Source organism: Protopterus annectens, chromosome 3.part1 (assembly GCF_019279795.1).
Source record: "Protopterus annectens isolate FY-2018-M chromosome 3.part1, PAN1.0, whole genome shotgun sequence".
In the NCBI taxonomy this organism is placed as follows: Eukaryota; Metazoa; Chordata; order Ceratodontiformes; family Protopteridae; genus Protopterus; species Protopterus annectens.
In genome coordinates, this window is record NC_056732.1 from 1,020,365,953 (window position 1) to 1,020,387,672 (window position 21,720).

At 40.2% G+C, this 21,720-nt stretch overlaps 1 protein-coding gene across 1 annotated transcript in view; it reads left to right on the plus strand.

The window, feature by feature from the left end:
- PRELID3A (PRELI domain containing 3A) overlaps positions 1-21,720 on the plus strand; it is a 528,271-nt gene that overhangs the window by 234,785 nt on the left and 271,766 nt on the right. Inside the window, exon 4 of the mRNA XM_044067173.1 lies at positions 10,589-10,659. Coding sequence (XP_043923108.1) covers positions 10,589-10,659 — 71 coding nt within the window. The remainder of the gene's footprint in view (positions 1-10,588; positions 10,660-21,720) is intronic.

The window sequence follows — 21,720 nt, forward strand, 5'->3', positions numbered from 1 at the left end:
TTTGATCCTACCGTTTTCTAAAGATCTCAGTTCCAGTTCTTTTATCTCTGTTACTATATGTGCTACTTCTAACATAGTTGGTTTAGATTTTGATTTCCATTTTCTAGTAATTGCTTTTTTGCAGCCACCATAATTAGAGATAGCAATGCCTTAGCATGTCTAGGCAATTACGATTCTGTATCATAGCTGAGAAAAATCATCTCTCTCGTCATACCAATCTGCCACCCAACATCTCCGACAGTCCATACTGCAGGGAATCCTTAAAGTCTGCCAATTCACTGCACTCCCAGAAAATATGCTCTCAAATACTTCTTTCTTCCCTGTCACACCTCCAACATTTGTTATCTGCCTGAGAATAAATTCTCTAGAGTCTACTTGGGGTAGATTTTGTTGCATGTTTGGAAACATACATATATCCTCCCATTGTTCCTTTCTAACCTCTTCTGATTGATTATTATAATATTTTCTATGCTCTACTAATTATTCCTTTTTAATGGCAGCTTCTGTTCTGGATTCTACTAAAACCTCTACCAGTGCTGGTCTTTCATTTAGGACACCCTTATATTTTTTACTTTACCTATACAGTGATATCAATCCTTGATAGGGAAGGCATTCTCTAACCTGCAGTCCAAATAAATTCTTAGCATATTCCCATTCTGTCATTTTTCCCTCTCTAGTTATTTGTTCCCAATATCTTGGTTCATTTGCCAGTTTTGTCCAATAAATTCCAACCCCCTCTTACCTATTGTATACATCCCTAATTGCAGTCATCCCTATCAGCAGAATCTCCCTTTTCCATTCCAATGTTGGTTTAGTTCTTAGAATACTTTCTGTTAGTTTATGGAAACAATATTCTATATGATTATTGTAATTCTCCTCAAAGGCTTGCATCCAAAATCCCAGTCTCTTGTTTCTTGAGATTCCTTCCTTTTCAACATCATCCATTTCCACTTTGAATTATAATTTTCTGCTTGTGCTATGTATAGGAAGCTTAACTGTGTAGCTCTGAAATACCCCTTCAAATTGGGTAATCCCAATCCCCCCTGTTCTACTGGAAGAATCAGTGTATCCCACTTGACTTTAGCAGTCTTCCTCTCCCAGATAAAGTCCTTCAGCTCTTTATTAATTGCCATCCACAACTTCATCTTTGGTTGATAAAAATATGCCTGACCTGCGCATAAGACTAAAGGGACTAAAACATTTTGACTTTCTTGTATCTTACTATCCATATCCATATAACAAAGCTTCCATTTTCTCAGTTTTTCTATTATCTTTTGTTTAGTCTCTTCCCATATATCCTTAGCTGTCACACCAGAATAATTTTTAATTCATATTTCTAAATACTTCACTTTATCATGTTCCCATAAGTAAGGATATTGCTGAACCAATCCATGTGTGGGCACATAATTTACCATTTTGTCAGGTATAAAATAATACCATCTGCAAATAGAGCCAACTTTTTTCTTGACTACCATACCAATTATATACTTGAATTTCTGAGTCCCTTATTTTCTTTTCCAATGGTTCTAAATATACTGCAAATAAGGAAGGGGAAATAGGACACCACTGCCTGCTTCCGCTGCTCAAGCAGAAATTAACAGAAAGCACCCACCCACTTTAATTTTCACATCCTATCCCTCATAAATCCTCCAAATCAACCTTATAATTTTTTTAGGAAGTGCAAAAGCTTCCATTGCCCTGCTCATAAAGTCCCAGCTTCGTCTGTCAATTGCTTTCTCAGCATCAAGACCCACCAACAACAATGGTATTTTCTTATATTCTGCTTCCCTCTGTATCACCAATGTTCTGTTAATGTTGTCAAATTTTGCCTCCCCCCACAAAATCACATTGATCCATATCTATCAGTTTTGGCATTACTTTTGTCATTCTTTTAGCCATTATAGACATGAACACTTTATAATCACGGTTTAGTATTGAAATAGGCCTGTGTGTAGCTGGGTCCAATGGATCTTTACCCTGTTTAGGTATCACAACTACCTCTACTTTTTCCCAGGATGTTGGTACATCTTCTCCTTTTAAAAACAAAACCTTCCAGATCTTTATCAGTTTTTCCCTCCTAGCTTCAGGACTTCCACAGAAATACCATCTATTCCTAGGGACTTTACTGTAGATTGGTTATACATCACAATTTTTGTCTTATCTCCTCTTATCCTAACCATTAGTAGTTGAGTGTCATCTACATCTAACCTTGGCATATTTAATTCTTCCATAAACATTTCCATTTGTATCTTGTCTTGATTTCCATATTTCTCTGCTTTATACAGACGTTCATAGACTTTACAAAATATTTCTAATACCTCTACAGGCTCTCTTGTTACTTTTCTTGTTATAGGCTCCCTAAGCTTGGCGACAGCCATTTCTGCTTTATGTTGCCTGAGTCATTGTGGTAAAAGTTTTTGTGCTCTAGTGTTATTATCAAAAAAAGGGTGCCTAACAGGAATCTTTCTAAACTCGTGCATATTATCGAGGTAATCTCTTATTTTCGGCTTAGCATTCTGCAGTTGATCATCATCTTGTTCTGTGAGATTCCCCCCATTCTGCAATACTTTAACATTTGTCAGTCCCCCTAAATAATTCTTGTTTCTTCTTAACCTCCCTTTCTTTGATTTCCACCCTATTTTTAAACTGCACCTTAATTTTATCTCATTCCCTAGCTATATTTTCAGAAGAAAATTCTGTCTTTGTAATACATCTTGAATAATCTCCACTACCCAATCTTTACTCCCTCTCTTCTAGTAATCCTCCATCCAAAACTACATTTCAGTCTAGTTTCCCTCAGACCACTTCATTATTTTGCCCAAAGTAGGTTAATATAATGCATTATCTCCAGTGGGCACATTATCTGCCTGCATACTCCTAACTCTCCTCTCACTGACTCTCATCAATACACTTTGTCAGATGACCTACCTCTTGGTTTTAAAACTCAGTCATCCTTCAATATTTTTGTGGTGTGTGGTTTTCTTTACATGCTATAAAGTAACGTTTTCTTAGTTATTTTTAAGTGTAATAGGGATTGTAAACAGGTGCTGCTATTCTTTTTTTTTCTTTTCTTTCTCCCTTCTTCTGTCTTTCTTCTTCTTCAGTTTTAAGACATGTAGGCACTGCAATGTAAAAGAAAAAGCCTGGTTAAAAAAGCACAACAAGAGAAAAAGAATGTGCTTTTTCTCAATCTTGGATAGGGGAATGAGTGGATTAAGGACCTTAGATTGATTTGGTAACAAGTTTTAAGAGACAGCAAGTACATGAAAAAGAATATTGAATATTATGAGGCTTTTTAATAGCAAATATATGTTTGGTTATTCGTAAATCTGCAACTGGACTTCCTGTTTCCATGGAAACAATCTGATAAAGAGAAACTGGCAGTCTGGTCCTCATGTCCCCATGGAGACAATCTAGTAAAGAGAAACTGGCTACAGTCTGGTGGAAAGTGATTGGCTGAGGAAATGAGGAAAAAAAAGAAAAGAGAAATTGGCTAGGACGCAATGTTCTCTGAAAGCATTCTGGACTATTCCCAGCTGGGAGACCTATAAAGATAAGACAAAACCAGTTAGCACATAGAAGCACAGAGTGAACCATGCATCTTTGCATGGATAACCTTTATTTTAGGTTAACTCAAGTTTGTGAGTGTAGCTGTCAGTTTGGGACATTTGTTCCTGTTAGGAGGGAAAAACTTTAATATTTGAAGATGTACATAGTTTCATGTTTTTTTTTTATTAGTATCGAAAAAATCTTTATTAAACCATCACTTACAACATAGGCAATCATACATTCAAAAACAAACCACACAGACAGAATCCTAGTCGCAAGCATTTTACATCACAAACCATACTGACACACTGCCAGTTGCAAATTCCCATTTTTTTCCTATGTAGTTTGCGCCTACCCTTTTATAAAGATCTCAATTCCAGTTGTTTTATCTCTGTTACTTTATTCACTACTTCTGATATAGTTGGTTTAGGTTTTGATTTCCATTTTCTAGTAATTGCTTTCTGTGGCAGCCACCATGATTAGACAGAGCAAGGCCTTACCATGTCTAGGCAATTTCAATTCTGTATCATAGCACAGAAAAATCATCTCCCTCGTCACACCAATCCAACCACCCATCTCTGATGGTGCATTCCACAAGGAATCCTTGAAGTCTGTCAACCCACCACACTTCCAGAAAATGTGTTTTCAAGTACCTCTTTCTTCCCCATCACACCTCCTGTCTACCTGATGAAATATTCTCTGGATTCTACTTGGGGTATAAAAATATCTATGTAAATATTTCCAAGCAAAAATTCTAAATCTTTTAGATTTTGTTGCATATTTGGGAGATATACATATATCTCCCCATTATTTCTTTGTGACTTGCTTATCCAATGTCTCTTCCCAATCCTTTCTAACCTCATCTGATTGAGTCTTACAGTTGTCATGCAATATTCAATATGCCCTACTAATTATTCCTTTTTAATAGCAGCTTCTGTTTTAGATTCTACTAAAAAATTCTACAAGTGCTGGTCTTTCATTTAGGACCCCCTATTTCTTTCTGTAAAACAGAAAAATATGGAAATCTAGAAAAGATACAAATGGAAATGTTTATGGAAGAATTAAATATGCAAAGTTTACAGGTAGATGAGGCTCAATTACTAATGGGTAGGATAGGAGGAGATGAGTTAAAGATTGTGATTTTTAACCAATCTACAGGAAAGTCCTCAGGAATAGATAGTATTCCTGTGGAAGCTTGGAAGCTAGACATGAAAAGACTGATAAAGATCTAGAAGGTTTTGTTTAACAGTATTTTAAGAGGATGATAAGTACCGGCATCCTGGAAGAAAGCAGTGGTAGCTGTAATACCTAAAGCAGGTAAAGATCCATTAGACCCAACTTCATACAGGCCCATTTCAATAATAAACCATGCTCATAAAGTGTTCCTGTCTATAATGGCTAAAAGAATGACAAAAGGAATGCCAAAATTGATAGATCTGGATCAGTGTGGTTTTCTGGAGGGGAGACAAATATTTGACAACATTAACAGAACACTGATGATCCAGAAGGAAGCAGAATGTAAGAAGATACAATTGTTGTTGGTGCGTCTTGATGCAGAGAAAGCATTTGAAAAAGGTGGGACATTATGAGCAGAGCAATGGAAGCATTTGCATTTCCTGAAAAAAATATAAGGTTGATTAGGCGGATATGTGAAGGAACAGAAGCAAAAAAATAAAGTGGGTGTGTCCCTCTTTGATAATTTCTGCTTGAGCAGAGGGACCAGCCAGGGGTGTCCTTTTTCCCTTTTGTTATATGCATTATATTTAGAACCACTGGCAAAGAAAATAAGGGACTCAGAAATTCAAGGATATAATTGGTATAGTAGTCAAGAAAAGCTGGCTGTATTTATAGATGATATTATTTTATACCTGACAAAACTAGAAAGAGATATTGCAGTGTTGTGGAACATTTTGAGACAGTTTAAAATCTTTTCAGAATACAAAATTATTAAAGCTAAAACAAAGGCAATAATGAGGATCTATATTACATGGTTGAAACACATTAACATCACCCACATGGGGGGGGTTGGGTTTTGCAGCCCCTCCACATGGGTGGGTTTAGTTTAGGTAGATTTAGTTTCATTAGAATGTGGGGCAAGTATTTGTTTGCCCTTTAAGTATTCAGTGAATCGCGGAAGTATATTTCGCTAAATACTTGACGATGTGGTGTTCAATGTTAATGTGTTTCAGCTGCATAATATAGACCCCAATAGTGGTAAATTATGTACCTACACATGAATTGGTTCAGCAATATCCGTATTTATGGGGACATGATAAAATGAAATATTTAGGAGTATGAATTAAAAATGATTCTGATGTGGCAGCTAAGGATATGTGGGTAGAGACTAAAAAGATAATACAAAAAATGAGAAAATGGAAGCATTGTTATATGAATATGGATAGTAAGATACAAGCAGTCAAAAATGTTTTTAGTCCAATTAGGCTGATAAACAGGTCAGGCATATTTTATCAACCAGAGAAGAAGTTGTGGATAGCAGTTAATAAAGATCTGAAGGACTTATCTGGGAGGGGAAGACAGCAAGAGTCAAGTGGGATAAGCTGATTCTCCCAGTAGAAGAGGGTAGATTGGGATTACCTGATTTGAAGGGGTATTTCAGAGTTACACAGTTAAGGCTACTATACATAGCACAAGCAGAAAACTATAATTCAAAGTGGAAATGGGTGATGTTGAAACGGGGGAAGCTCAGCAAATGAGGAGAGACTGGGATTTTGGATGCAGACCTTTAAGGAGAATAACAATAATCATACAGAATATTATATCCATAAAGTAGCAGGAAAGTATTCTAAGAACTAAGCCAATACAGGAATAGAGAAGGGGATTCTGCCAACAGGGATTACTGCAATTAGAGATATAGACAATAGGCAAGAGGGAGTGGAATTTATTGGAGAAAACTGGCAAAGGAACTAAGGTATTGGGAGCAAATAATTAGAGAGGGAAAGATGATAGAATAGGAAGACACCAAGAATTTATTTGGACTGCAGGTTAGAGATTATCTTCCCTATCATGTCAGAGTATAGCTAAAGAAAAAAAGTATGGAGATCCTAAATGAAAAAACAGCACTGGTAGAGTTTTTAGTAGACTCTGGAACAGAAGTTGCAATGAAAAAAGAAATAATTAGTACAGCATATAAAATATTGCCTGATAACTATAGGAATCAATCAGGGGAGGTTAGAACGGATTGGGAAGAGAGATTGGATAAGGAATTTACAAAGAAACAATGGAAGGATATATGTATGTCTCCCAAATATGCATCAAAATCTAGAAGATTTAGAATTTTTGCTTGGAAATGTTTACATAGATATTTTTATACCCCAATTGGACTTCAGAGAATTTTTCCTCAGGTATACAGCAATTGATGGAGGTGTGATAGGGAAGAAAGAGGTAATTGGGAATATATTTTCTGCAGTGATCTGACAGACTTTAAGGATTCCCTGCGGAATGCACTGTCTGAGATGCTGGGTGGGCAGATTCCTGTGACGATGGAGATGATTTTTCTGAGCTATAATACAGAATTGGAACTGCTTAGACATGGTAAGGCCTTGCTTTGTCTAATTATAGTGGCTGCCAAAAAAACAATTACTAGAAAATGGAAATCAAAATCTAAAACAACTATACTAGAAGCAACAAATATAAATTCTTATAAATGTATGTATGCCTGTGTTGTAAGGGATGATTTAATAAAGATATTTACTGTTTAAAAAACAGGGGGTCAGGAACTGGATAATTTATGTAATGTTGTTTAGGTTATATGATATATAGCAATATATGTGAAGTATAATGTCTGTAAACGTGTACTTGTTAATACAGTTTGATTACTTTTATAAAAGTGTAAATTTGTCTATGTCACAAGCAATAATTCAATAAAGGTGTTTAAAAAATGAATACATTATTATTATTTTTTTATTATTTAATATTTGTTTACCAGGAAAGTCTGACTTGGAACAAAGCCAATTTTCAGAGGAGGCCTGGGTAACATGGGCGGAGACCAGAGCACCCAGAGGAAACCCACACGAATGCAGGGAGGACATGCAGACTTCACACAGAAGGCACCCCAGCCGAGGATCAAACTGGAAAACCTCTTGCTGTGAGGCGACACTGAGTCATCCATGTTTATCAATGTGAATATTCTCTATTAAATTAAAAAAACTGTGATGTTTTTCATTTGAGATGTGACTGAATTGTGTAATAGTTTTAAACAATCTTTAAAAAGCTGAAAGGGGTTCTGTGAGATAGCCTGTGTCTGAAACTGTAGGATGCTCTGTAGTGGGCTTTTTAATTTTATAGATCTGTCTGGGTCATCCAGTGTAAGTTACTTTTTTAATTGTTGGATAAGAACAATGAGTTATCAAGCTGGGTTTTGAAATGTGGTGTGAGCTGTAAAGATAGGTGATGGCAAAATCTCTGAATGGACAATTGTAATTCAGCTTCTTTATTGTAATCAGTATGGTCCCAAACTACCACAGCACTATGTTGCCAGCAGAAGTTATTACAAGCTAGTCATTTGCTTTCAAACTAGTAAATACCAGAGTGACAATTCTATTTAAATTGTTATTATGATTTCTGAAAAAGCAAAATCTGTTGCTCAAAAAGTTTAGCTGTTGGATGGTAAGGTGGTTGAAACTGACTTTTTTTTAATTTAAAAGAAAGCCGCACTTTAGCATTGACAGTCTCTGTGTTTATAATGAAACTAATATTTCAAATGCAGTGTTCTACATAAAAGTTTTTAAATATGAAACAATCCTTGTTTGTGTAACAAAAATGGTAGGTATATAAGATATACCTCTGTTGAGCAAAAAATGTGATTTGTATCCAGTACACGAGAAGAAATATTAACAACTAAGTTTTCTGGCTCATGAACATCCAGAGAAATTACGTCATCATGGCTCACAACATTTCCAACATTTGTCTGTCTATGTTTGTGCTTTTAGTCCCCATGCTGTCTCTAAAGGGGGACCAGATGGGCCTGGTAAATTGCATCCCCTTTTAAAAACCAGTGAAGAATAAACATTTTCAAATCAGTGTCTGTATTTGAAGAAAAGTAATTTGGCCCCTAAGCCTACAGGCAGGAATTATTTTTTTCTTTTGCGTTTAACCATATGTCTGGAACCACAACTGGAATTATCACTTCCAAACACAACTGTTCCTTTTTTTTATTCTTTTTCGTGGAAGGGATTGTTGTTCTGATAATCTTTTAAATCTTGTTGGTATTTCTTGATTTTGCGCTGTTTACGTTCCTTGTCTAAATGTTGAACAGACTTTAAGTAGACATCATGTATTTCTACATACTGGGGTTCCAAAATAAAATTTAATGTTGGTGGTGTGGCTATTAAGAGCTGTTTCTGTAGGAAAATCTCTCCCTTCTTTGATTTGGTGCAACCATGGAGTTGGTATATTTAAGTTTAGGGTGGCCTGCTTCTTTTTTTGTGAGAGATTGCAGTACAGAGAGGATCGAGAAATTTTCCCTTTTCCCAATGTAGTGTGATCTTAGAGTTGGTATTTATAGTGAGCAGGGAGTAGAGAGGCCACAGTCCCTCCATAGTGAGGTGCAGTGGGGCATGTGCCCCTGCAAGAAAAGCATTTGTGCTTGATCAGTTTAGGTTCACTGTTTCTATTTCTTGACATAGTGACACATATCCACACATATTAACACACACACACATTTGCATGCTTATACATATGCAGTTTTTTATACAGTCTGTTGGTTTTTGTTCTCATTTGCTGCTCATAACATGATTTTAAATTTATGTTTTTCAAGTCTTTGTTTACCCTTGAAAATGACCGGAGACTTAATGGATTTTTTTTCTCATTTAACTAAGATGTAATGTTATCTAAATGAAATGTAATAAAGATGCTGAACTGAAAGTAAGCACACATTCTAACATTTACTACCTCTTTAGCATGCATTATACAGGGAGTGGGGGCACTTCAGTATGAGCTCTTTTTTTATTTTCCTCTTGGTTTAAAATGTTCATAGTTGATTACTAGGCAAACAATCGCAGGGAGTCTTTTAAAGCCTAACCATGCTTCCCAAATGTAGCTAATGAGTTTTTTTAAAACATAGGGTTATTTTAAGGAGTATACACAAGTTTGGGCATGGGTGGTCAAGCATTTATAGGCTGCCTCTGCCTACCAGAGTCATAGATGCCAGACCAGGGGTAAATTTCTGATTTCCCATCCACTGGTCCAAGTTATGCTTGAATTGGTTTATAGAAGGGATGGGAAGCATGTTCCAGAGACAGGATAGTGTCTCAGACAAATACCCATTCCTCCAACATGTCCTATTTAAGTTGCAGACAATGTTTAGGTCAATATAGATTGGATAATTCTGACACGTTTTATGGATGTGCAACAAATCCATCAGAGGGAGATCAGATGATGCTTTGTAGGCCAGGCATAGATTACCTCTCAGCAATCTGTAGGAGACAGACTATAGGGATAGGGTTTTGAGGCAGTCCATATAGGACATGTTGTTTAGGTCATGTATTCTTTTTGAATATTGTCATTTGGAAAATTAATTAATATTGTAATGTCTTTTTAAAGGGTGGCTGTTTTCTTATTGGTGGATGAGTGACTTCCTGGGTAAGTGGTAGATTTAAATAGCATGGAATGGAAGTTTGCAAATGTTCTGAAGAAGAACTGAGATTTTGGACAAAAGCACTTAACATTTTCAATAAAGTTTTAACAGTTTACTGGATGTGATAAACCTGCATTTGTTATTTTTAATGTTTTTTCAGGTCTCTAGTCTCCACCAGGAATACTTGTTACAGATGGAATACGCATCAATCCTGCCTCAGATAAGGCAGGCAGGGTATCTTATTCTTACTCCTTTCATGCTGGCTTTCTTTCACATAGGTTGTGACATGTATATGGGTGCATATGGATACTGTGTTCCTGTGCCAGTGCACCAGCCTGTAAACTTCATATATTTAGTACTTGCATGACCATATAAAATGAAGTTTGTTGATTCTTAGGTTGAGCTGGAAACTTCACATAAGTAAGGCATTATTTTGTTTCACAGGTAACCCTCACAAACTTGGTATCAGTGGATGAAAGATTAATCTACCAACCTCATCCAGAAAACTCTGAACAGTAAGTTTCATCTTTGAGCTTTATAAGCTTTCTGAATTATATGAGTATTACTGCCATGGTGTTTTCTAGAACAACTTGCGAAAGAGGTTAGGTTACGAGGTATTTATCTGCATTCTGTGTTATAATGAGTAGAAATGGAGAAGACTGCGGTATTGTGAGGATTGTGACAATGCAGCATAACTCCTTAAGCATCTTATTAAAATACCATTTGGAATATTTATTTGAAAAAAGAGCTGTTTTTGCGAATTATAACTTACTGTTGCTTTCTTTGCAGAATGCCAGCTTGTCAGCTATAATGAACATCACACCTTTTCACTTTTTGCATTTTCTATCATTAAAGCATAGAGTGTGCTTGAATACACTTTTTTGTGGCATTCTTCTGCATGACTTGTGTGTAAACGAGTTCTGCAGAACAAACTACATGGTAGTTTAGTAATGTGATCATGAAGAGCTGGACAGAGTGCATACCTGTGCAAGCTGGCATAATTTCATTTCTTTAAAATCTGCTGAGTATCTTCAGTGTGACTTGTCAAAGTGTTTCTTTGTTCATTCCCTATATATTCCTCTCATTCAAAGCTATTTAAAGCTGTGCTCATTGTTTGTATTGACTGTCAGATTCAAGATGTTCTTTTGAATTTCAAGTGCAACTCCCATTTGTTGTGCTTAATTTTACTTTTGTTATTATTTTATCAGTTTGGATGTGTTAGCTTTAGTGGACACTTTGAAGTCAGAATGTACTCATTTCCTGAGTGACACTGATGTGAGTAGTTGCTTGAGACAGTAGGTATGTAGATGTGAGGTGCTACAAATTACATCATTTTAACTAGGGGTGGTGCCTTAGGTATGAAACCTTGGAATGTTAACCCTTCGCCAATGTTGTTATATCTTGATTTTACATTCTTTGTGACAGATCTATCCAAGATGACTTCTGATTTTCCCAAGCACACTTCAAAGAATTTTTTCTCAAGTAGATAGTAAATGTTGGAGGTGTGATGGGGAAGAACAAGGTAACTGGGAAACTTATGTTTTGAGAATGTAATGAGTTGGCAGATTTTTAAAATTCCCTACAGAGTACTCTGTCAGAAATACTGGGTGAGCAAATGTCTGTCTTCTTCTTCTTCTTTTGGCTTTTCTCGGTTAGGGGTCGCTACAGTGGATCATCTGTCGGCTCATGATTGGCAGTGGAGTTTTATGGTGTCGAGTTGCCAGCCCGGTGCCCAACCTTCCACAGAAGGCGCACACATGCACACACACACACACACACACACACACACACACACACACACACACACACACACACACACACACACACACACACACACCTAGGGCCAGTTTAGAGTGTCCAATCCACCTACTGCATGTCTTTGGGATGTGGGAGGAAAGCGGAGCACCCGGGGGAAACCCACGCAACCACAGGGAGGACATGCAGACTCCGCACAGAAGGCACCCAGCCGAGAATCGAACCAGAGAACCTCTTGCTGTGAGGTGGCAACACTAGCACCACCGTGGCCGCCCCGGGTGAGCAAATGTCTGTAACTAAAGAAAGTATTGTTTGAACTGGGGCACAGGATCTGAATTGCCTAGACATATGATGACCTTATTAAGTTTAATTTTGTTGTCTGCCAAAAAAGCAATTACTGGAAAATGGAAATCAAAGCTTAAGCCAACTGTATTTGAATTATTGAATATAGTAAAAGATAAAATAACTGGAAGAGGGATCTTTAGAAAAAGGAAGGAGCAAATTACATGGAAATAAATGGAAATTATGGGAAGATTACATACGGAATAATGTTCAGGAGGAGGAGTGAGGTTTAAGGGAAGTCAGGAATTCAGCAATTTGTGTAATGTTGGACTGAATGAGTTACAAGGAAAAAAAGAAAAGATATGCGATGCATAATGTATGTAAATTGAAACATTTTTGATATGGTTTGATTTATTTTCTGTTAATGCATTTTTGCCTATGTCTTAAGTTAAAATTTAATAAAGGTGTTTAAAAAGATGACTTTTGATTTGAATATTGACCCTTATTTACTTGTTAGACAAAGTAGCATAAAGCTTTGCTGGAATCGTACCTAATCTCTAACACATGAACATTGTTTTGTGCACAGCTAAAGCAGAGTTAGAACAGTAGGTTCATATGTTCATAGGTTAGTACTAGGCTACCAGACGTTGTAGGACATTTAAGCCTTGCCAATTTCCCTTCCAAAGGTGAGAATCAAACTCTGTACCTTGTGTCTGTGAGGTGAACATCTTAATCATTATACCAAAGTAGTGGGTTTCAGTGAAACAGAAAAAAACAAACAGGTAAGACATACAAGTTCAGATAAAGATGAACAAAGCCATTGTTCATAAATAACATTGTTCTCCTCTCCCTGCAAGTTCTCAGACATAAGAAACACTTTTACTATCTTTCAAAATAATATTAACATTGACCAGTAAGGAAGTAAAGTTGTGTAAGTTGAACTTACCATAACAGTAGATGTTCAAATGATCACTGCAGCAGTAGCCTTAGCTATATGGCTTATATCCTCCCAAGGATATAGTTATAGCAGGCCTGCTTCCAAAGCTTCAGGGCACTTTCCACATGTCTAAACTATCAAACAGCATGACCTGAGATGAACAAAAGACAAGTCTGGGTGTAAAGAACTTCAGAGCTTTCTTGCCATCCAAGAATAGGAGGATATGCCTGGAAAAGACAGCGCTAGGAACAACAAAAAATAACTGTCCTCACTCTGGCATAAAAACACCAAAAAACAATGGTGTAGAGGGAGCAGCTACTGCAGCAGTGATTATTCAATGATCTACTCTTATGGTAAGTTCAGCTTACACATCTGTACTGTGTTCATCATATTCATCACTGCTGCAGTAGTCTTAGCTGTATGGGTAGATTACCCGAGCTAACTACATTTTGGAGGTGGAAGGAGAAGAATCCAGAAGAATCAAGGTTTTAGTGCTTTGTAACAGTAATTACAGCACCTACAGAGGACCAAGTAGCAGCTTCTGGAATATTTCTAGAATTGAACTGTTTCCAAAAAGCCACAGATGTAGCCAAGGCCCTAGTAGAGTGGACTTTAACCCTTTTTTGAATAATTTTGTTATGGTGAGTATAACAAAAGATAATAGCCTTAGACAACCATTTGGAAATGGTCTGTTCTTGCACAAGTTGTCCCTTTTTCGTATCTTCACAAACAATTGATCTGAAGATAGTACCTGAGTTGTCTGTGGACATCCAGGATTTGGAGTATCTTTTCTCCCTCATTTTTAGGTTCAGGAAGGAAAACAAGGAGAGGGATAGTTTGGCTTACAGTAAACTCAGATACCACTTTAGGCATAAAAGAAGGGTTAGTTTTGAAAGGAACCCTATCCCTGTAGAAAATGAGATAGGGTTGACTCACCAGAAGAGCTTACTACTCAGATACCCTTTTTGCAGAAGTCTGAGCAATCAGTAAAACTATTTTCCATGTTAAGAAACTCAAGCCAGACAGATTAGCTGGTTCAAATGGGACAAGGGTTAGCTTCTCTAACACACAATTAAGATCTCAAGGAGGGGCTGTTAGTTTTCTTGGAAGCCTCTTATGCAAAACCCCTTTAAAGAACAATCATGTTATTAATCTTCGTTCGTTCCTTACTGATGGGTTATCGGGTCCATCCTCGGGACCAAGCCGGCCAATATCAAGCTTGCGTCAGCCAAAAACTCTCGAGCCAAGGACCAACCCAGAATGCTCTGCTCCCTGTTACCTCAGATCTCGTTTGCCCCGTTGCTGAACAGCCGTATCAAGCCACTCTCTCAGCTAAGTGTCTAATTTTTTGACAGTTTATATATTGTTATTACTCTAAAATTTTCTCAAAAGTTTATTCTAATATTTTTCTACCCTATCGCACACTTTAGACGCTCTCCCTCTAATTTTTTCCCTTTATTACCCTCTTTTTTACCTTGTGGTAATTCTCCATTACCATCGTTGGTATTCCTTCCTTTTCTCTTTTTACCCTTTTCTTGGGTAGCCATTATTCTTCCTTTTGCTACTGTGCTTCTTCTCCACACCAGCTATGTCAGATAAGAAGAGTTCCATTGGTTTCAAGCAGTGCAAGGATTGTGGCTGTAAGTTACCACTTTCCAATGGCCATGACTTATGTGTCTACTGTCTTAATGTCTCCCACTTGACTGTAGATCCTCCGTGTGGGATTTGTAAAAACTTCTCTACCAGGACTCTCAATGAGAGGAAAAATAAGTTAATTTTGAAAGGTCTCCTCAAGTCTCCTTTCTCTGAGACTGTTTCTGGGTCGGAGGGCTCACCCCCTCCTGTTAAACCCTGCAAAAGGCGTTCTTCCTCTTCTTCATTGAAGTCACTCCCTTCTTCTCCCTTGTGAGATCGTAGGGAGTCGACTCACAAAAAGGTGAAATTGATTACTACTCCGGCGCTGCCACCTGTGACCCTGTTGGCTCCAGGCTCAGCACTGCTCCAAAAGATCCTGACTACAACCATGTCTCTTTTATCAATATTGGCACCAGAGTTCCCAGTGCAGACAACTATGGTTCCAACAGTTCTGTCGCAACCCCTAACGGCACCATCAATACAGGTTCAGTCCCACTCGGCAATGTTGGTACAGTCACCTTCGGCTCCAAGTATGACTCTTCTGTACTCCACAGCGCAGACTTTTTCAGCACCGACATGTACTTCATTGCAGTCCTTCTCGGTACCATCCTTATTGCTGGTGCAGACATTTTTCACTACAGCACCGTACCCTTCGGGGCAGACCTTTGCCTTTACGGTGCAGACACCTTCAACTACTACGGCGCTGACATCTTCTGCGCAAACCTTTTCTACATAGTTTTCTTCAGTGCAGACTTCCTCGGCTCTGAGCTCTGCACCTGTTGAATTAGCAAGGACTAAGTATTCCCCTTCACTGGATCCTTTTGCAAGCAGTCAGTATAGTCCTTTCCTAGAAAGACCAGAATCACCATCAGCCTTCTCCATGAGGTCAACCAAGAGTCTTTCTGAGCAGGATGTATTGCGGCTTGTTGACCAGTTGCTTGTGGCCAGAGGTTTCTCTCAACCATCGAAGTCCATGTTCCCTCATTCAGGTGAGCATATTTTGCTTCAAACCCCAACATATACTCCTCCTTCGAGTTTCGAAGCCTATTACTCCGACAGCAACTTCCCTCCCTCTGACTCTAATAGTGGATCTCACTTTGGAACCAGAGTTGTCCTTGTGGCCTTCGGTGCACTGGGCATCGGGCTCTTCTCAGGCCAGTGGCTGTGCCATTGGGGAGGGCATTCCTGGCCCCATGCCAATTTTATCTATGGCACCTTCCAGGGATGCTCTCTCTCTTATGGTTCACAGTCCTCTTGAGACTCCTGGTCTGGAGGCGGGAACGTAGGGGTGGGGTGTGACCCTGGTTCCGAGGTTGTCCTGCTCAGTTCTGGGCTCCCATCCCTCCTTGGGCGGGCCAGCCTTCCCTGGTCATGGAGAGAATGCTTGCCTCCACTGGCAAGGCTCATTTGTCGGAGTCCTCCCCCCCCTCTATGCCGCAACTGCCACAAGCCTCAACCCCTGGCACAAGAGCTTCAAGTCTCTCCTCCTCATGAGACTCCCTCTTTGCAGTCTTCCCCAGAACCTCCCACTGAGGAAGCACCCTGCAAAGTATCCTGCAAGTGGAAGCACATGGACTCCACTGAGGAGACATTGACTGAAGATACGGATTTTGATGACGGGAAGGTTCCCCATGGTCACCCTTTGATGAGGTGTCCTTTGGTGACATCCTCGAGATCCTTAGACAGAGGGGTAACTGGAAGCCCTCTATTCCTTCCTCTGAGCAATCCATATTCCTGCCCAGCCCTCTATCTCCTGAGTCACCCCACCTGCCGATGAGCTCATTCAGCTCATCATGCAGCTCGCATGGAAGTCTCCTGATACCATGGAAGCAATACCTAAGAGGCCAGACAAAATATTATCACCCCACGCGGAGTGGCCCCACTGGTCACGTGGTCTTCCAGTAGACACTATGGTGGTGGCAGCTGCTACTAAGAAGGACTTGGCAGAAGAGAGCCAGACTGTCCATCCACCCAACAAGGAGTCCTGGGCGATTGACAGATTAGGGGAGCATGTGTTTGCTTCATCGACCTTCGCCGTAAGGTCTTTGAATTATTTGGCACATTTTACAAGGCTTCAGCGAGATCTTATCAACCAACTCTCTGAAACCTTGGCAGGAGCTTTTTCTGACGAAGTCTGTGATAATGTGGCTTCTCAGATAGCCAACTTAGAGTCCATTTCCAACTCTTCCATGCTTTTTATTTCTCACGCAACAGAAGGGGTGGCTAGAATGGCAGGAGCAGGTATTGTCGCCAGGCGACATGCTTGGATGTGCCTTTGTGACTTTGCGGACTCCTTTAAGTTTTTCTTCATGAATGCCCCCATAGAGGCCACTTCTTTGTTTGGCCTTAAAGTCAAGGATACGCTGGCACAGTCTGAACAAGATAGCAAGACCTTGTCTGCCATTGGTGTCAGACACTCCACTCCTCAGCATTTCTATTCCAGAAATCAGAGGAGCGGAAAGATCTGGCAGAAGAAATCACACGGTTCGTTCCGGGATGCACGTGCCAATAGAGGCAGAGGGGGAAACTCCAACAGAAGGTGCCCCTTTCGGGCAGAGGAGGTCCGTGAAACTGGGGTTCCGGAGATTCTTTCTCTGGCCAACCCTATCAGCGTCCCTGAAGCATTGCCTGACTGCTCACCTCTGGAAGCGATCGGGGGTCATTTCTCCTTGTACCCCACTGCCTGGCAAAAGATAACAACCGACTCTTGGGTACAATGGATTATATCCAGAGGCTATCACATCCTGTTCCATCTTTGCCCAGTCACATCAAGAGTACTACTCGACATTCCACCCAGTCAAAGGGAAACAGCAGCATACAAAATCAAAAAGCTGCTTCAAAAAAGAGTCATCCAGACGGTCCCCCCAGACCAGATAGGATCCGGATTTTACTCAAGGTTCTTTTTAGTACCAAAAAAGACAGGGGACTGGAGACCAATTCTGGATCTCAGTACACTAAACAGATTTGTAAAAACAGAGAAATTACAGATGGGCATGGTTCAGTCTATCCTTCCTCTTCTGGAAGAATACAATTGGATGTGCTCTGTAGATCTTCAAGATGCGTATTACCACATAAAGATGGACAAACGCTCAAAAAGATACCTACGCTTCTGTATAGGAGCCAGTCACTACCAGTTTTGAGCCCTGCCCTTCGGTCTCTCTACAGCCCCTAGAGTGTTCACAAAATGCATGGCAGCGGTTATCGCTCACTTGCAACTTCAAGGATTCCAGGCATTTCCATATCTAGACGACTGGCTCCTTACCGCCCCCACCAAGCGTCTACTGGAAGAAGCCCTGCAGTATACTCTCTTAATAACTTGAAGCCTGGGAGTCACTATAAACTGGGAGAAATCCAACACAACCCAACTCACTCTTTGGAATTCATAGGGGTACTGTTGGACCCGAGAAATTGCACAGCATCCCTTCCAGAACACAGACTTCAGAGAATAAGACAACAAGTTCAACCATTGCTCTGTCACCACAGATCCCGAGCTGTACTTCAGCTATTGGAGGTCAATGGCAGCTTCAATTACCATTGTTCCCGTAGCCAGATTCCACATGAGACTTCTTCAATGGCTACTCTCACTCAGTGGTACCCTCTACAACATCCTTTGTCTTTTCAAATAAGTGTGACTCAGAGATGCAAGCAAGATTTACTCTGGTGGATGTCTCGAAATCCCCAACAATGGTCTCGCCCTTTCATCCCCTTCTACCGATAGCCACATTGACCACGAACGCCTCCCTTATGGGGTGGGGGGGGCTATGTCAGGGAAACAGAGCCCAAGGCACCTGGTCGGAGACAAAGGCCCTTTTGCATATCAGTGTCCTGGAACTAAGGGCAGTGCTTCTAGCGTTGCAAGCATTTCACTCCATCCTTCCGTCAGGGACTACTGCGATCCAGTCAGACAACATGTCAGTGGTCTGGTACATCAGCAAACAATGGGGCACCAGATCTTACCCATTATGCCGAGAGGCCTTGAGAATATGGCAATGGGTGATAGCTCACAACGCTTTCTGACTGCAACGCACATTCCCGGGAGCTCCAACGTGATAGCGGACAAATTGAGCAGGTGCATTCTACAGCCTCACGAGTGGCCCTTCAATCTTCTGATAGCGGCAAAAATCTTCCACCACTGGGGCCAGCCTTGCTGCGACTTATTTGCCTCCCCAACCAACTACAAGTGCAGCAACTACTTTGCCCTGATCCCCCCTCGGGGTCAGCCACCAATGGACGCTCTAGTCCACGCTTGGCCCTCGGGTCTTCTTTATGCCTATTCTCCTCTTCCCCTCATCTCCTGATTTCCAAAGAAAGCACAACAGTTGAAGAGTAACGTGATCCTCATTGCTCCATATTGGCCTCGACAAGTCTGGTTTCCCTTCCTCTGGCCTCACCTGCTTGATCAACCATGGATCCTCAATCCATCACCAACGTTGATCTCCCATCTTCAGGGTCTGATTCACCCCAATCTAACAATCCTGAAACTGACAGCTTGGTTTCTCCACTTCCTGTGATTGCCAGGCATGAAAACTTTTCATCCCCTGTCCGTAATATTTTTATTGCATCTCATAAATCGTCCACCAGACTAACCTGTCTTAACAAATGGAAGAGGTTCTCTCTGTGGGCAGCAGATAAGCAAATAGACCCCTTGTCAGCCCTGGTCTTGGCGGTATTGGATTACTTATCACATCTTTTCCACTCTGGGGTGTCTGCCTCTACTATCTGTGTACATTTAGCTGCCATCTCAAATTTTCATATTGGTTTTCAAGATTCTTCACATATGTCACACAGACTCTGTAAGACTTTCTTGAAAAGGGTTATCCACCTAAAACCTCCCTTTAGAGAACCCGTACAACCTTGGGATTTGGCTTTAGTTCTGCAAGCTTTAACAGCTCCACCCTTTGAAACTGCATCCTCTTGTGATGTAAGATATATCTCTTGGAAAACTTTGTTTCTGATTGCAATCACATCGGCAAGATGATTGTCAGAACTTCAGGCCTTATGCATCAAACCTCCCTATCTTATCTTCCATAAGGGCAGGATATCACTGAGAACCAATTCTACCTTTTTACCAAAAGTGGTGTCAGAGCAATCTATCAACCAGTGTATTGATCTCCCAGTGTTGTTTCCTAACCACTCTAGGGAGAGTATTAGCTGCGCTCCTTGGATGTTCATAGGCAAATACGATTTTATCTGGACAGAACAAATACAACAACTGTTTCTGGCTTTTTCTGGACCTATACAGGGTCTTCCTGTATCAAAAGTTACATTGGCTTCATGGTTGAGAAATTGTATAACCTTTATCTACAACAAAAACAATCTCACCTTACCTCATAGTGTCAAAGCACATTCTATAAGATCTATGGCAACTTTAGCAGCTTTCCATGCTAAGGCTTCCCTCAATGATATTTGCTCAGCTGCAACTTGGGCCAAACCTTGTACCTTTATTCTTCATTACAAATTGGACTTGGCCTCCAGAGGTAGAGCTTCCTTTGGTTCCATGGTGCTCAGGAATGTCCTTCCATGAGGGTCACCCAGGAATACAGGTAGCTGGGGACTCTGTCCCATCAGTAAGGAATGAACAAAGATTAACAACATCAGATAAAGAAGTTATGTCTTACCATAACATTCCATCTGTGTTGTTGATCTTCGTTCATTCATTACTTCCCACCCTCCGTCCCCCATCCGGAGGTTCTTGTTTCATCTCATGCACTCCTTTCTTGTAGGTCTGTTATGACCAGAGGTAGCCTCTACTTTTATCTATTAACCTGCAAACTCGATCTGAGGTAACAGGGAGCAGAGCATTCTGGGTAGGGCCTTGGCTTGAGAATTTTTGGCTGATGCGAGCTTGCTATTGGCCGGCTCGGTTCCGAGGATGGAACCAATAACCCATCAGTAATGAATGAACGAAGATCAACAACACAGATGGAACGTTATGGTAAGACATAACTTTCTGACATGAGCCTGCATTGAAAGAGGAGGATCCATGGACAGACATGCTGAAATGATGGATAAATGAACCTTAATGGAGAAATAAGAACAGTCATAGGATAGTAACTCATATAAATAGTTTAGGACCAGAGAACAACTAGCCCTGAATGGGTGCTGGTTATGTTGTTGGAAACAACTAGAAAACCATTTCCATTTGCTTATATATGATTTTCTAGTAGCAGGTTTTCTTGTCTCCATTAGAACCTGCAGCACATTCTCAGTAAACAGGTGCCTAAAAGGAATTAAGAACCCATCATCTAGACAGTTAACTGAAGATGACTGATGTCTGGGTGTATCAAACACTCCTGTTCTTGTGTGAGAAGATCCCATCTGCGAAGAAGCTTATGGTAATTGCCCCTGGCCATTTCCAAAAGAAGGGAGAACCACAGTTACCTTGACCAGAAGGGAGACACCACAATGATCCTGAGGAATTCCGTCTGAATCATAAGGAGTACTCTGGATTTTAGTAAAAATGGTGGAAAAAAGTATATAGGAACATTCCTGTCCAAGAAAAAGAAACTGAATCAGTCTTCCAGGCCTTCTTGCATGCCAGTTGATTGTTCAAAGAGAGGACACAGAGAGGTTTACTTGAGGAACTCCCTACAGATGGATCAAATCTTGGAAGACCCCGCGACCTAGTTTCCATTTATGAGGGTTTGCCCTGTCCTGCTCCAACTTGTCTGACACAGGTTTGATCTGAGAGAATGTAGGACATCTTCTGAGTGAGATTGTGATATGAAGCTGTATCCAAAGCTAATATCACTAGTCTGCAAATGGCATTGTCTGTAACCACTTAACCACTTGAAGAGGTCCTGGGGACCAGAGATGTTTCAAAGATTGAATGCCTTGATCAGGGCAAGTATCTCCTATATATTTATATGCTTACATTTGTCCTTGGTGCTGCATAGCCCCTGCTCTTTTATCCCTCCTGAAACTGCTGCCCAAGCAAAGTCTGAAGCATCTGTGGTGATTGACTGCT